This window comes from Erythranthe guttata, chromosome 3, assembly GCF_056151865.1.
Source record: "Erythranthe guttata isolate IM_541 chromosome 3, IM_541, whole genome shotgun sequence".
NCBI classification, from domain to species: Eukaryota; Viridiplantae; Streptophyta; class Magnoliopsida; order Lamiales; family Phrymaceae; genus Erythranthe; species Erythranthe guttata.
The window spans coordinates 14,534,254-14,547,358 of NC_142535.1; the positions used below are offsets into that span (position 1 = coordinate 14,534,254).

Sequence of the window (13,105 nt, forward strand, 5' to 3'; positions counted from 1 at the left end):
GTTTTTAAATATTAACCATTTAAAAATCTGAAGAAAGAAAAAACAATTTTTGTTTTAAATTGTAAAAAAAAACCATTAAAAATAAAAAAAAGAAATTGGGAAAGAATTAACTAAAATTACGTGAAATATGAGATATGGGAAATAATAAGGGATGGAGTGAGATGGGGGAGATAATAGGGGGATTTGCATATCCACCAAAATTTTAATGGATTTTTTCACAATAATATAATATATTAATTTTTAATAATAGTAAATAGGGACATTTTGGACAATTAGAATCAATTGGATTTATAACAAATATCCATTAATAAAAATGGATTTATTAAGAATTCAAAATTCAATAAAGGGTGTTTGTCAAATAGCCCCTATTTTATATAATATTTATGAATACTTACTTATTCTTGAGAGTGACTCTAAAAAATAATATAAGATATGTCATTAATCCCCAAAATATTTAAGTGCAATACATTAAGATAAAAATGATAAAACTATAGTATATACTCTATTTTAATTAAAAAGTATCAATATAAACTTATTTTTGCAATGTCTTGTGAACCTAAATTTTTTTTCAGGGCGCTACCCCGAACCCGAAAATTTTAGTTGGCGCCCTACATTTTGATCCTGGTTCCGCCCCTGCACATATATAGTCACACACACCATGTGTACAGTATATGTGCTTAGTGGGTGGTTATTGAACCTTATGTACAGTTAAGTAGCGTAACATGCTTACGAGTACGCTACATAAAGAAACTAACCTTAGTCTGAAAATCGACATGATCGGAAGCAGCCACGTAAGCATTGTGGACAATTTCTCTAAAGGCGGGCTTCAGTGTCAGACTCCGATCAACCCAAATGCTGTTGGCTACAGACAAATGGGGCCCACCAAGCGGCTCACCGTCAGCAAAAACCCTAGTCAAAATCTCAGACAAGAGCGAGTTGAGTTCTTGGGTGGACTTGGACTTGAGAAAGCCCAGTAGCTGGTCTCGGGTCGGGCCGTTCGACCCGTTAGCAATCATGCCCAACAAAATCTGAATCGACAGCGGCGAGATTACCACGTTGGCGTCTTTCGCATGGTCGGTGATGACGTGTTTTGCCAGTGATAGTGAAACCTCGGCCTGGTTGAGGGTGGATTTTTGGAGGTCCATTTTCCGAAGCTCTTGTGCGTGGATTTGATGGTGTGATAGTGTGTTTTCTTTGCTGGGAGATTAATGTAGTGAAATATTATCTCTCTCTCTATATATATACTAAGTCCTGAAGTCATATATATAATAAGTTAATAGTACTAGTATACATGAATATGTAGAGTTGCATCTAGAAATTAAATTAAGTTGTACATGAATGTGGATAATCAAAAAGATTAGGGGGGGGGGGGGGGGGGGGGGGGGGGGGGGGGCGGCGGTGCATTTAAGAATATTAATTAATTGCTATAATTCAGAGAGTTTGTAAGTAAGATGGAGGGGTGAATGATAAATGTGGAGTTTTTTTTTTCGAATTTTTCTTTCTTTCAGTTTTTCCGGTTTTTTTTTTTTATTGAAAAAAAAATCAATTTTTTTTCTCGGAAAAAAATTATTTTTCTATTTTTTTTTTTTATATTTTTCGGTTTTTTTTCCAAAAAAATATTTTTCAAACTTTTGTTATCAAATTTATTTGGCTGCGGCTATATGCAAGACTAATTCCACTTGTGCAAGACCAAATTAAAATTTTCAATGTATAAATACTATAATACCCTTATTTATTAAAAAAATAAAAAATTCCAAATATGCAAGACCAAAAATTCAAAAACACAAAAAACCCTATCACAAGACCACAAAACCACAAGACCAACTATCATCTTCTCCATCTTCCAAAACTCACAAGACCTTTCTCATTCCTCCTCCATAAACGCACAAAACCTAGAAATTCAAAATCATCAAAACTCAACAAATCTTACAAAGATGGCAAGTATGGAGTCAGAAGACATCAAAATAGAAGATTCTACGATGGAAGAACCCAAGAATGTATGCATTTATGGGTTTTTTTTAGCTCGAATATCGATTTTCCAAAAAACATCTCGCGCAAACGAATTCGACATGTACAGGTCGAATTTTATAGGTAAAAATCGACATTAAGATGTCGATTTTGAGGTATAAAATTCGACATTTAGATGTCGATTTTAAGGTATAAAATTCGACATTTGAATTTGTGCTACAAATTCGACATGTCAATGTCAATTTTTACCTATTAAATTCGACGCTTAAGTGTCGATTTGTAACATAGTTTTTCGACACCTTGGTGTCGATTTTTGTTTTTTTCTCATTATTTGTATTTGGTCTTACATGAGATAAAAAGCCAATTTAATTTATGGGCATACTTGTCATTCCATCTTAATAAAATAGAATCTTTTGGAATCTTTTTTTAATTTGGTCTTGTACAAGTGGAATGAGTATTGCATATAGCCGCAGCCAATTTATTTTTTATTATTTTTCGATTTTTTCGGAAAAAAATAATTTTTCGATTTTTTTATGTACTTTTATTTTTTTCAAAAAAAATAATTTCTGATTTTTTTTTTTTCGAAAAATATATTTTTTTTAAATTTTATTTATTTTATTTTTTTTCGATTTTTTTATTTTATACTAATTATTTAAAAAAAAATAATTGAATGTGTCATTGTGATAAATAAATGAAAAGTAGAAGGGCAATTGTGTCATTAACGTATCTAATCACATTACAATAATTTTATTGGACCACTCAAGGTCCAATTAGTTATCTCCTAATTAGCCGAGATAAGCTATGACAAAACTAATTCGGCGGGTCGACCCGAAAAATAATTGGGCTAACCAAACATAGTTAATCTTGGCTAATCTTGCCAACCAAACGGGGGCTTTTGAGATCCTACACCGGGTGAAATACACCGGGTAGATCTTTACCATTCATATACACACAAAAACACACACACCCACATTGGTATGTGTAGATCAACGGTAAACAATCACCCGGTGTAACCTTCACCGGGTGTAGGATAGATAAAACCCCAAACGGGGCCTAAGGGGTTTAATGGTGAAATTTATATAGGGTAAATTACAAAACCCCCCATGAGGTATGATCAAATTACAAAACCCCCCTCTTGTTTGGATAATTACATCTACCCCTCAACTATCATTTTTTCTTACACCTCCACCCTTATTGTGTCAAATTCAACATAATCATCTAGATTCCGTGGAATGTGCTCTAGGTTGTACTCGTTTTGTGTAAAAATACAGTTTCCGATGCACCACAAACTGATATACACAAGCTAAAAATCACATATTATGATCATCTTGCTTCATAATGTAGAGTTTGAATGGTATAAAACGGGTAAATAAGTGATAATATTTCATTTAATCTCGAAGATTCCACTAAATTTGAGGAGCTGAGGGGGTGGTTGTAATTATCCAAACAAGAGGGGTGTTTTTGTAATTTGACCATACCTCAGGGGGGTGTTTGTAATTTACCCAATTTATAAATGTGGAACGTCTTTGAGTAAACGTATATTAAAATCCAACATTCACCCCCCGTCTTATACTCTGCGATTCTTTTACGTAACTTTTCGACAATATTATTCTATCAGAATATCACATCGTTAATCGTCAACAATTTGAGTTTATCGAATTTGGAGCATAAATGAGTAGACAAAAAGTATGGAAAGAACATGATGCTCCTGGCTCAGGCGCATACGGCATGCATATACAGCAAAATTGAGCATAAACGTGTATCGAAATTCTAGTGATGCGCGCATATTACTCAGCAAGGGGATTAAGCAGCTGCCCGACGAAGAGAACCACGCCGCTCACATCTTCTCTCACAACAAATAGGAATGGATGATCGGCCACAAAATCCACTGTCGTCTCCTCTTCTTCCTCCATACAAGACAGTAATTTTAACGTATAAGACAGTACTATTCTTGTCTCAACCTATAATTTTACTGTCTCGAACAGTAATATTACCTACTGGAGCAGAAACGCTGCTCCATGCATGCCGTTCTGGAATGCGCTGGGATTCGAAGCATTTGGTATTCACCACCTTTCACTGCGAGTCACGCGGGCTCATTCTCGTAGGCAATGGCTTTAACCACCTGCAACTCACTCTGTCCGACGAAATTTTCAACAAGTATGGAATCGATTCTTGTTATTAAACATTAAAAACAAATGGAATGAATAATCGAAGGGGGTATTTATTTCAAGAAAAATGGCAATATGGACATTTTCAGAAGTCTAGAAATTGGATGGGGCTGCCCACTTATCTTCCGCGCGCGTAACATACACGCACAGGTAAGTTAGACGGAAAACTTAACGGGCGCTACCCCCCTCTAACCACAAGGGGGTTATCTGCTGATATTACAACCACGAGGGGGTCATCTGCCAAAGCCTGTAACCACAAGGGGGTTATCTGCTGATACTACAACCACCAGGGGGTCATCTGCCAAAGCCTCTAACCACAAGGGGGTTATCTGCTGATATTACAACCACGAGGGGGTCATCTGCCAAAGCCTGTAACCACAAGGGGGTTATCTGCTGATATTACAACCACCAGGGGGTCATCTTCCAAAGCCTCTAACCACAAGGGGGTTATCTGCTGATATTACAACCACGAGGGGGTCATCTGCCAAAGCCTGTAACCACAGGGGGGTTAAGTGCTATTTACCCAAGTTTGAATGGGGTAGATTTATTTGAAAGACAAAAAAGTTACATGTCCCTCTTTTAATTAAGTGCCTTTGTCATGGGCCTATTTGCCATTAACCCATAATACATTAATACTTCTAGAATAAAAATTCACTCTTACCACAAGTATAAAATAGATTATCAAATTTTAAATATATGAATAATTATATTATTAAATGTCACATGTCAAATAGTGATAGGTTAATGGAGTGGTTATATTTTTGATACTTCATTTCCATCTAAGTGATTGATTCTCTCAAAACCGAGAGATCTCTAATGTCTTCTTATGGTGTTTTGTAGAGATTATTTTGTTACATGCTCGTTCATTTCATTTTTGCGAATTTTCTTTCGTTAAGCGATCGAGCGATCCAGAAACCATTAGGCTCACGAATTAGCCTCTAGCTTTGATTTAGGGTGTAATGAAGGTTCTACATTTCCTCCTGGTTTGTCTTACTATGCCCAATAAATATCTCTCTCTCAAAACAAGGGGTAACTGATTATTGTTTTGACGCTGAGTACTTATTCGGCAATTAGACGTTACACAAGAGGTCTATGCAATTAATTCAAGTCATTTACACATTGATACGAAAGCTACTAGGCTGCACTGCACTCGTCAAAACAAAACGAAGAGGAATTAGTTTCAATCATAATTACAATAGGGAGTAGTCTATTTCTTGTCTTAAATCTAAAAAAGGAGTGGGCTTCCTTCTTCTATGAGTCGAAGACAGCCTCGAAGCGCCAAACGAACTGACCCTACCCAAGCCTTTTCCAGGCAAGATCTCAGCCAAATGAGCCTGATCGTAACAAGCTTTAATTAAATCAATGGGACCGGCTTAAAAAGATGGAGATTTTCTCTCTACTAGCTGCCCCGCTCATAGAATGGTTCGCTCAAGAAGAGCACTTTTCGGGCATAAGATAGCGAAGTTTTATACTATCTTGAAATTTGATCAACCTCTATGAAACCGATTTCATATCTTAAGTAAGAAAGGTGAGAAAAGGTTTTTCTCGTGCCTTTGACGCAGGTGCCAAAACCAAAGCATACGAATTTCAGTTCTTATGAGCCAGGACACCCAACTTCAGGGGACATACAAGTGAAAATTTTAACCCCATTAACTTGAGCTAATTGCAAATACCACCCCTGTGTTATCTCTAATTGCCAGATACCCCCCTGTGAAAAAAAAACTCACCAACACCCCCTTGTGTTAACAAAGTCAAGGCATCGACACCCCTGGACGCAAATCGTGTCACTCACTCGCGGGTTGTGCGATTTTTAATGGTATTTTTAGGGTGAAATGTCATAAATACCCCTTTATAAAATAAAAAATAATATTGTTGGTTAAATTATGAATAATCTAAATTTATAGGACCAAATTGTAATTTCAAGAATTGCAAAATAAAATAATAATGCAGAAAAATATTATAAGAAAAAAAGAAGAAGAAGACAGAACATCGTCTTCTTCCCCCTTTCCCCGTTCCCCACCCCCAAACCCCAACCCTGCCAAGAGAAGAAAAGTTCAGCAACACCACCCCATCTTCTACAATTCCCATACCAGACCCGAATCCGTACAACCCGAGGCTAATTAAGCCCCAATTACAGCAATGGTTATCTAAAATCTCCAAGTAATTTCTCTCGACGGCGACGATTTTAACAACGGCTAAACTTGCTAGGTCAAAATTGCGTCTTTTGGTTCTTTTCTCTTCTCTTTCTCTTTCTTATCGCCACCACCGCCGTCAAAATAAGAGATTGGGGGAAGGTTTGAGGCTCGTGTAAAGTAATTTGTTGGTGAAAACTAAAATTTCAATAAATTAAAATTTATGGGTGGGCGCCGGATCTAGAGAAGATGGTGGTGTTGGTGAAGGAGAGGTCAGATGGTGGTGAGCTGTGGCGGAGCCGAAGCGGCAACCCGGTGGAGATATGGTGGATGAGTGCTGAGAGTTGGGTGGGAGGGTGGGGAAGAAGAACGTTTTTTTTTTTTGTTTTTTCTTTTCTTTTCTTTATTTAATATATAATGTAAAACTAAAAAAAATAGAAAACATATTAAAACTTTTAATGTTATAATATATATTTCATTCTCGTTTAAATATATTTTTTATTTTTAGTATTTACAAAATAAAAAACTAAATAATATTTATAAAATTATAATATATTTTATTAATTGCTGAAAAAATCACAAGGGCATTTTTGTCACTTTACCTTCAGTCAAAGCCTAAAATCACAAAGGGTGCAGTGTGCTTCGAAAATGTTAACACAAGGGGGTGTTGGTGAGTTTTTTTTTCACAGGGGGGTATTTGGCAATTCGAGATAACACAGGGGTAGTATTTGCAATAAACTCCATTAACTTGCAATAATTTTAATTTTTATGTACTTCCATCTAAAATGAAGTTTTCAATAATTTCTTTTACAGCCTTTCAACTCTTAACATAATCTGTTTATTTAATTTCTCACCCCACCTTGCTCAGTTTTTCGAGTACATGCAAAAGTTTATTTAACCAAAAAAAAAAAAAAAGAACTGAAAAAACAAAAACGCAAGCACGTTTAACGGGGGATTTGATGCTACACGTTGTGATACACACCGGGTGCATTTTAACCCTTGATATGCACAAAATCACATACACATCCATATGTATGTGTGATCAGTGACAGTTATTTAACCTTATCAAGGGTTAAAAACCATTCGGTTTATATATCCCGGTGTAACATCTGAACCCCCCACGTTGAACTAAGCTAGCGGATTAAGTAACTGGCCGACGAAGAGAACAACCCCACTCACATCTTCTCTAATAACAAATAGGAAAGGATGATCAGCCACAAAATCCAACTCAACCTCATAATAGCCACCACCGCGAACATGTGAAACGGCTGCAGCTTCGGTGCCTTTCTCATTCACTTCGATAAACGCTTTCTGGAACATTCCAGAAACATAGAGACTCTCCCCATCAATACTCCGGCCCACCATCTCCGTGAGACCACCCGACAAAAAGGAAGCACCACCCCAAGCCCCTTGAGAACATCGGAAACCTCAAATTGAAAATCTATTTTAAATTTTGGAACTCGGAATTTGCCAAGTAATACCAGACGATCTGGCTTGTGGGCTTCGATGAATCCCGGTTCAGAGCATACTTTTTCAAGCAAAGCTGGCAGTCCATCTTTGGCATCCGGAAGAAAGAAATACATTGAGAATTGACGACTATAATCTCCACCCTGTTTGTACTCTCGCCTCAAAACTTTAAAACCATCGAAAGCACGGGCGTATTGCATCTTCGTGCCGGTCATGAAGGGTACATGAATAGAGCTCCCATTTACGAGGAAAAACTCGCCATCGCTCGTCAGATATTCCATGAATATATCCTTCCAGGCTCCTTTAAAATACAATGCATTAGCGAAGATAAGAATAGTAGTAGCTTCGATTGAACCGGATGAGAGTAAATCTTTGATGAGGCCATTTGTTTCCTTTTCAGCCCACGTATTCACTTCTTTTACTACTTCATCAGCCTACAAAAACCGTCAACGTAGAACAAATACAATAATCACCATATAGCACTAGTAGAAAATTTGCTTTTTACTACGAAATTTGTTGCTACGGTAAAAAAAAAACCGTAATAAAATGTACTTTTTACTACGGAACAATTTTGAAGTCGTAGTAAATACTAGGATTTACGTAGTAAAAAAGTATTTGGTACGGCCATTTACCGTAGCAAAGTTTTTGTCACGCCGGTATATTTTACGGGGCAAAATGCGTAGCAAAAGACTTTTTACTACGATTTTAATAGCTTTTGCTACGATAAATGGTCGTAGTTAAAAGCCATTTTTCTACTAGTGTACGTAGATTGTTGACTATATATATATATATATATATATATATATATATATATATATATATATATATATATATATATATATATATATGGTCGGACTTGATTTATAAATTTTCGGAAATTATAAAACTAATGTATGTATAGGTGGATATATATGCTAAGAATAAAGTTTCATTGAATCAACGCTAATATCAAAATAAACATGCAACAGAAAACAAAAGCACATCTCGATTACTCGAAACGGCACCACAAAACCCTAAAAAGAAACAACAAACCCATGCATGCAGAAAACAAACCTTCTTAAAATCAACACGACTGGAAGCGGCCTTGTAAGAATTCCGGACAATTTCTGGTCAACCCAAACGCGGTTGGCCAACGACAAATGGGGCCCACGAAGCGGCTCTCCATCAGCGAACACGTGAGTCACGAGAAGTGAAGACAGCGAGTTGAGTTCTTCAACGGACTCTGACTTGAGAAATCCCAACAGCTGGTCTCGGGTCGGTCCGTTCGACCCGGCTGCAATCATGCCCAACAAAACCTGAATCGACAGCGGCGAGAATACGACATTGGCGTCTTTGGCGTGGGCTGAGATCACGTGCTTTGACAGTGACAGGGAAACTTCGGCCAGGTTGAGGGTGGATTTTCGGAGGTCCATTTTTCTCACCTATGTTTGGATGATTTTTGTTTTGTTTTCATTGTTTCTCCAAATAAAATGGGATTTATTACACTTTTCAAATCATCTTCTCAAAACAATTTCAAAAGTTTATCTCTCCATCAAACATGATGTGACTGCTACAGTAAAATAATTTGACTGTTACAGTAAAAAATGTCTTCACTAAAAAACAAATAAACATCACTTCATCTTTCAATTTTTTTTCTTCAAAAATATTTTTTTCTAACACCTTTAAACATGATTTGACTGCTACAGTGTATTTTGTCTACTTCCAAAATACAAACAAACATTACTTTCATTCTCAAATTATTTCCCCAAAACATATTTCCTTAAAATGAAATCAAAAATATAAGATCCAAAACGCTTCCAAACATTGTCTAGATGTTACATCTGCTTATTTATATTTGGTGGATTATTTGGTGGATTTGAACTGTATATTTACACGTAATCACACACATATCCATGTGTATGTGTGCTTAATGGATAATTATAGTTATTTAATCAAATTTACGGTTGAAATTCACCGGTGTAAATAACCAGGTGTAGCATCTAACTTCCCACCAAAGACTTGTGAGAAAAAAAAAACAAAAAAACAACTGATATTTGAAGAGAACTCTTTTTCTTATAAAAGATAAATAAACTGGTCGAATATAATATATATATATATATATATATATATATATATATATATATATATATATATATATATATATATATATATATATATATATATATATATATATATATATATATATATATATATATATATATATATATATATATATATATATATATATATATATATATATATGATTGTATATACACACACATTATTATGCATGAATATAATACCATTGTTCTATGAACTATGGTCTATGCACAATCACGCACAAATATATATGAATGTGCGTACAGAGTTGGTAGTTATCATGGTGAAATTTATTATGTGATGTCAACTAAGGGGTTCGATGGTGAAATTTAGAAATGTCGGATGCCGTTTACTAAACGTCGGACACTTTGATAAAATATCAGTTGCAGTTGACCTTTGACCACTAGATTTTTCTTTTAGTACTACACAACATTTGTTGCAGAAACACAAAATGTTTAAAATAAATAACTTGAGAAGTATAATATAGTAAATATTTATATGTTAAGGTTTCGATGTTTCGAGCATAACCGTGTATCAAAATCCTATTTAAAGAAAAGAAAAATGACATAAAAAACTTAATTATGCAAATTACTCATCAAGTGAGGGATTAAGTAATTGTCCGACGAAGAGAACCACGCCGCTCACATCTTCTCTCACAACAAATAGGAATGGATGATCGGCCACAAAATCCACCGTCGTCTCCTTTTCTTTCCCCATACAACAACCCATGCCCATTTCATCTTCGGTAACCGCTGCAGCTTCCGTGCCTTGCTCGTTCACTTCGATGAACGCCTTGTGGAATATTTTCGATACATAAAGTACCTCCTCCACCATCTCCGACACACCATCGCCCCCAAAAAAAGGATGCACCACACCAAGTCCATAAAGAATTCCCGAGGCCTCAAAACCGAAACCTATTTTGAATTTCGGGATTCTAAAATTGCCCGCTTTGACTGTTTTATGTGGGATGTGGTTTTCGATGAATCTTGATTCGGAGCCGATTTTTTCGACCAAATCGGGCAGTCCGTCTTTGGCATCGGGGAGGAAGAAATACATTGAGAATTTACGGTTGTCTTTAGCTTTTACGTACGGTAATCTCAAAACCTTAAATCCATGAAAAGCACGAATGAATTGGTAGCAGCCACCGCCGCGCATGAAGAGTGCTTTTATTGAGCTTCCACTTTGGAGGAAAAAGTCAAAGTCTATAGTATCCCATTCGTCGAATTCTTCTTCCCAAGTTCCTTTAAAATACACAGCGTTCGCTAATATAAGCATAGCATCGGAACTAATCGAACCGGGTTGGAGTAAATCTTTGATGAGTCCATTTGTTTCCTTTTCGGCCCATGCATTCACTTCTTCTCTTACCTCTTCAGCCTTCAAAAATCGAAGACAAGGGTAAATCAAAGGGTAAATCAAACAAACGTACTAATTAGCAAACCGACTTGTTGTTATTAGTATATCAACTCAAATTAAACTACAGTTAAACCTCTATAAAATAATATGATTAGGATTACCAAAATTCTATTAATTTAGTAGAATATAAAATTATCAAACTAACAATTTAACACGTAATCAAATTTGCAATAGGACATGTCTACTAATTATTCCAAAAAAAAAAAAATTACCTTATTCTGAAAATCAACATGATTAGAAACAGCCTTGTACGAATTATGCATAATTTCACGGAATGCGGGCTTCAAGCGGTTACTCTGTTCAACCCAAACGCCGTTAGCCAACGATAAACGGGGCCTACGGTGCCCTCCGTTATCTTTGGCGAAAACCCGAGTCACAATTTCTGACGAGAGAAAATTGAGGTCTTCAATGGATTCGGACTTGAGAAACCCTAGTAACTGGTCTCGGGTCGGGCCGTCCGACCCGGATGCAACCATAGCGAGAGCTATGTGGATCGACAGAGGAGAGAAGACTAGGTTTTTGTCTTTAGCGTGGGTGGCGATCACGTGCTTCGCAAGTGACAGTGAAAAGTCGCTCTGGTTCTGGATGGATTGCTGGAGATCCATTTGTCTCGGTTTTTCTTCTTTCCGGCGATTTTCTCCGGCGTGGGTTTCCGGCGGCGATTTCCTCTCCTTATGGTGTTATTGGCGTTTTAATTATTGATTTTAGGTCTAGACTCCTATCCTTATATAGAGTTCAAAACTTTCACAATAAGTTCAATAATCCTATTCCTTTTTAGACTCGTCCAACAAACAGTGGACTACCGGTGCACTATTTAGCTTTTTAACCTAACTAGTAATTTCATTAAATCATGGAATTAAAGACTAAGTTTGAACTTGTATTGCAGGTATTATCTTATATATAAAAGAAACAAACGCTGGACAACCTAATAAATCCTAATGATATTTCTGTAATTATTTATGTTTAATATTTTTTCTCTACTAATTTCTAACTATAATTTTTAACAAACCCGTGAAGAATTCTACCTTATTGCTATTTATGTAATTATTTTTTTTAATATTTTTCTTTTACTAATTTTTTAACTATAATTTTCAACAATTATTGATCTCCTAATTTTCTTTAATATATCTCAAATTTTAAGAGATAAAGCTAGAAATTCAATATGATTTATGAATAATACTACATTATTTTATTTTATATATAAAAGAAAAAAACGTTGGACAACTCTAACAAACTCTAATGTTATTTCTATAATTATTTATTTTTAATATTTTTTCTCTACTAATTTCTAACTATAATTTTTAATAATTATCAAAATTAAAACTAACCCTTGAAGAATTCTACCTTATTGCTACTTATGTAATTATTTATTTTTAATATTTTTTTTACTAATTTTTTAACTATAATTTTCAACAATTATTGATCTCCTAATTTTCTTTAATATATCTCAAATTTTAAGCGATAAAGCTAGAAATTCAATATGAATAATACTACATTATTTTATTTTACTATATTAGTATACTATATTTTATTAAATTGATTATTTTTTTTTCACTACTTAAATAATATCCCGTGCATTGCACGGGGAAAATACTAGTATATAGAAAACAAAAATATATGCAACTTAAAAACATAAAATCAAATATAGTCAATCCTCGAAAACCAACTATACTATTAATACCAATACTACCAAATCATAATAACAGAAAAAATAAAAAAAACCATTAAATCCATCAAAAGCGGGAAGGAATTGGTAGCTACCGCCGGCGCGCATGAAGGGTGCTTTTATCGAGCTTCCACTTTGGAGGAAAAACTCAAAGTCTCAAGTAATCGATTCGTCGAATTCTTCTTCCCAAGTTCCTTTAAAATACACCGCGT

General features: G+C 35.3%; 3 protein-coding genes and 1 non-coding gene across 4 annotated transcripts in view; all 4 read right to left on the minus strand.

Moving 5' to 3' along the window:
- The window catches only part of LOC105971209 (serpin-ZXA), a 38,231-nt gene that overhangs the window by 8,162 nt on the left and 16,964 nt on the right, over positions 1-13,105 (minus strand). The gene's annotated exons all lie outside the window — the stretch shown is intronic.
- Positions 577-1,145, minus strand: LOC105971206 (serpin-ZX). Its single transcript, XR_016030165.1, has 2 exons — positions 756-1,145; positions 577-633 (listed from the first exon to the last, which is right to left on the minus strand). It is a non-coding gene; the product is annotated as a serpin-ZX (transcript).
- LOC105971205 (serpin-ZX) lies at positions 3,756-9,147 on the minus strand. Its single transcript, XM_088816056.1, is given in 5 exon segments — positions 3,756-3,929; positions 7,535-7,653; positions 7,656-8,169; positions 8,789-8,841; positions 8,844-9,147. Coding segments are annotated over 5 exon segments (1,164 nt in total).
- LOC105971464 (serpin-ZX) lies at positions 10,349-11,933 on the minus strand. The gene is made up of 2 exons (XM_012996317.2): positions 11,440-11,933; positions 10,349-11,188 (listed from the first exon to the last, which is right to left on the minus strand). Exons 1-2 carry the CDS (start codon positions 11,830-11,832, stop codon positions 10,403-10,405), a joined length of 1,179 nt encoding a protein of 392 aa, XP_012851771.2. The 5' UTR covers positions 11,833-11,933; the 3' UTR covers positions 10,349-10,402.

What these genes read in the sequence shown, in the direction of transcription:
- LOC105971464 (XM_012996317.2), bottom strand. Translation starts at nt 11,832, where the DNA reads ATGGATCTCCAGCAATCCATCCAGAACCAGAGCGACTTTTCACTGTCA. An exon ending in ATGTTGATTTTCAGAATAAG is followed by an intron (nt 11,189 to 11,439) that starts GTAATTTTTTTT and finishes CGATTTTTGAAG; the next exon opens with GCTGAAGAGGTAAGAGAAGA.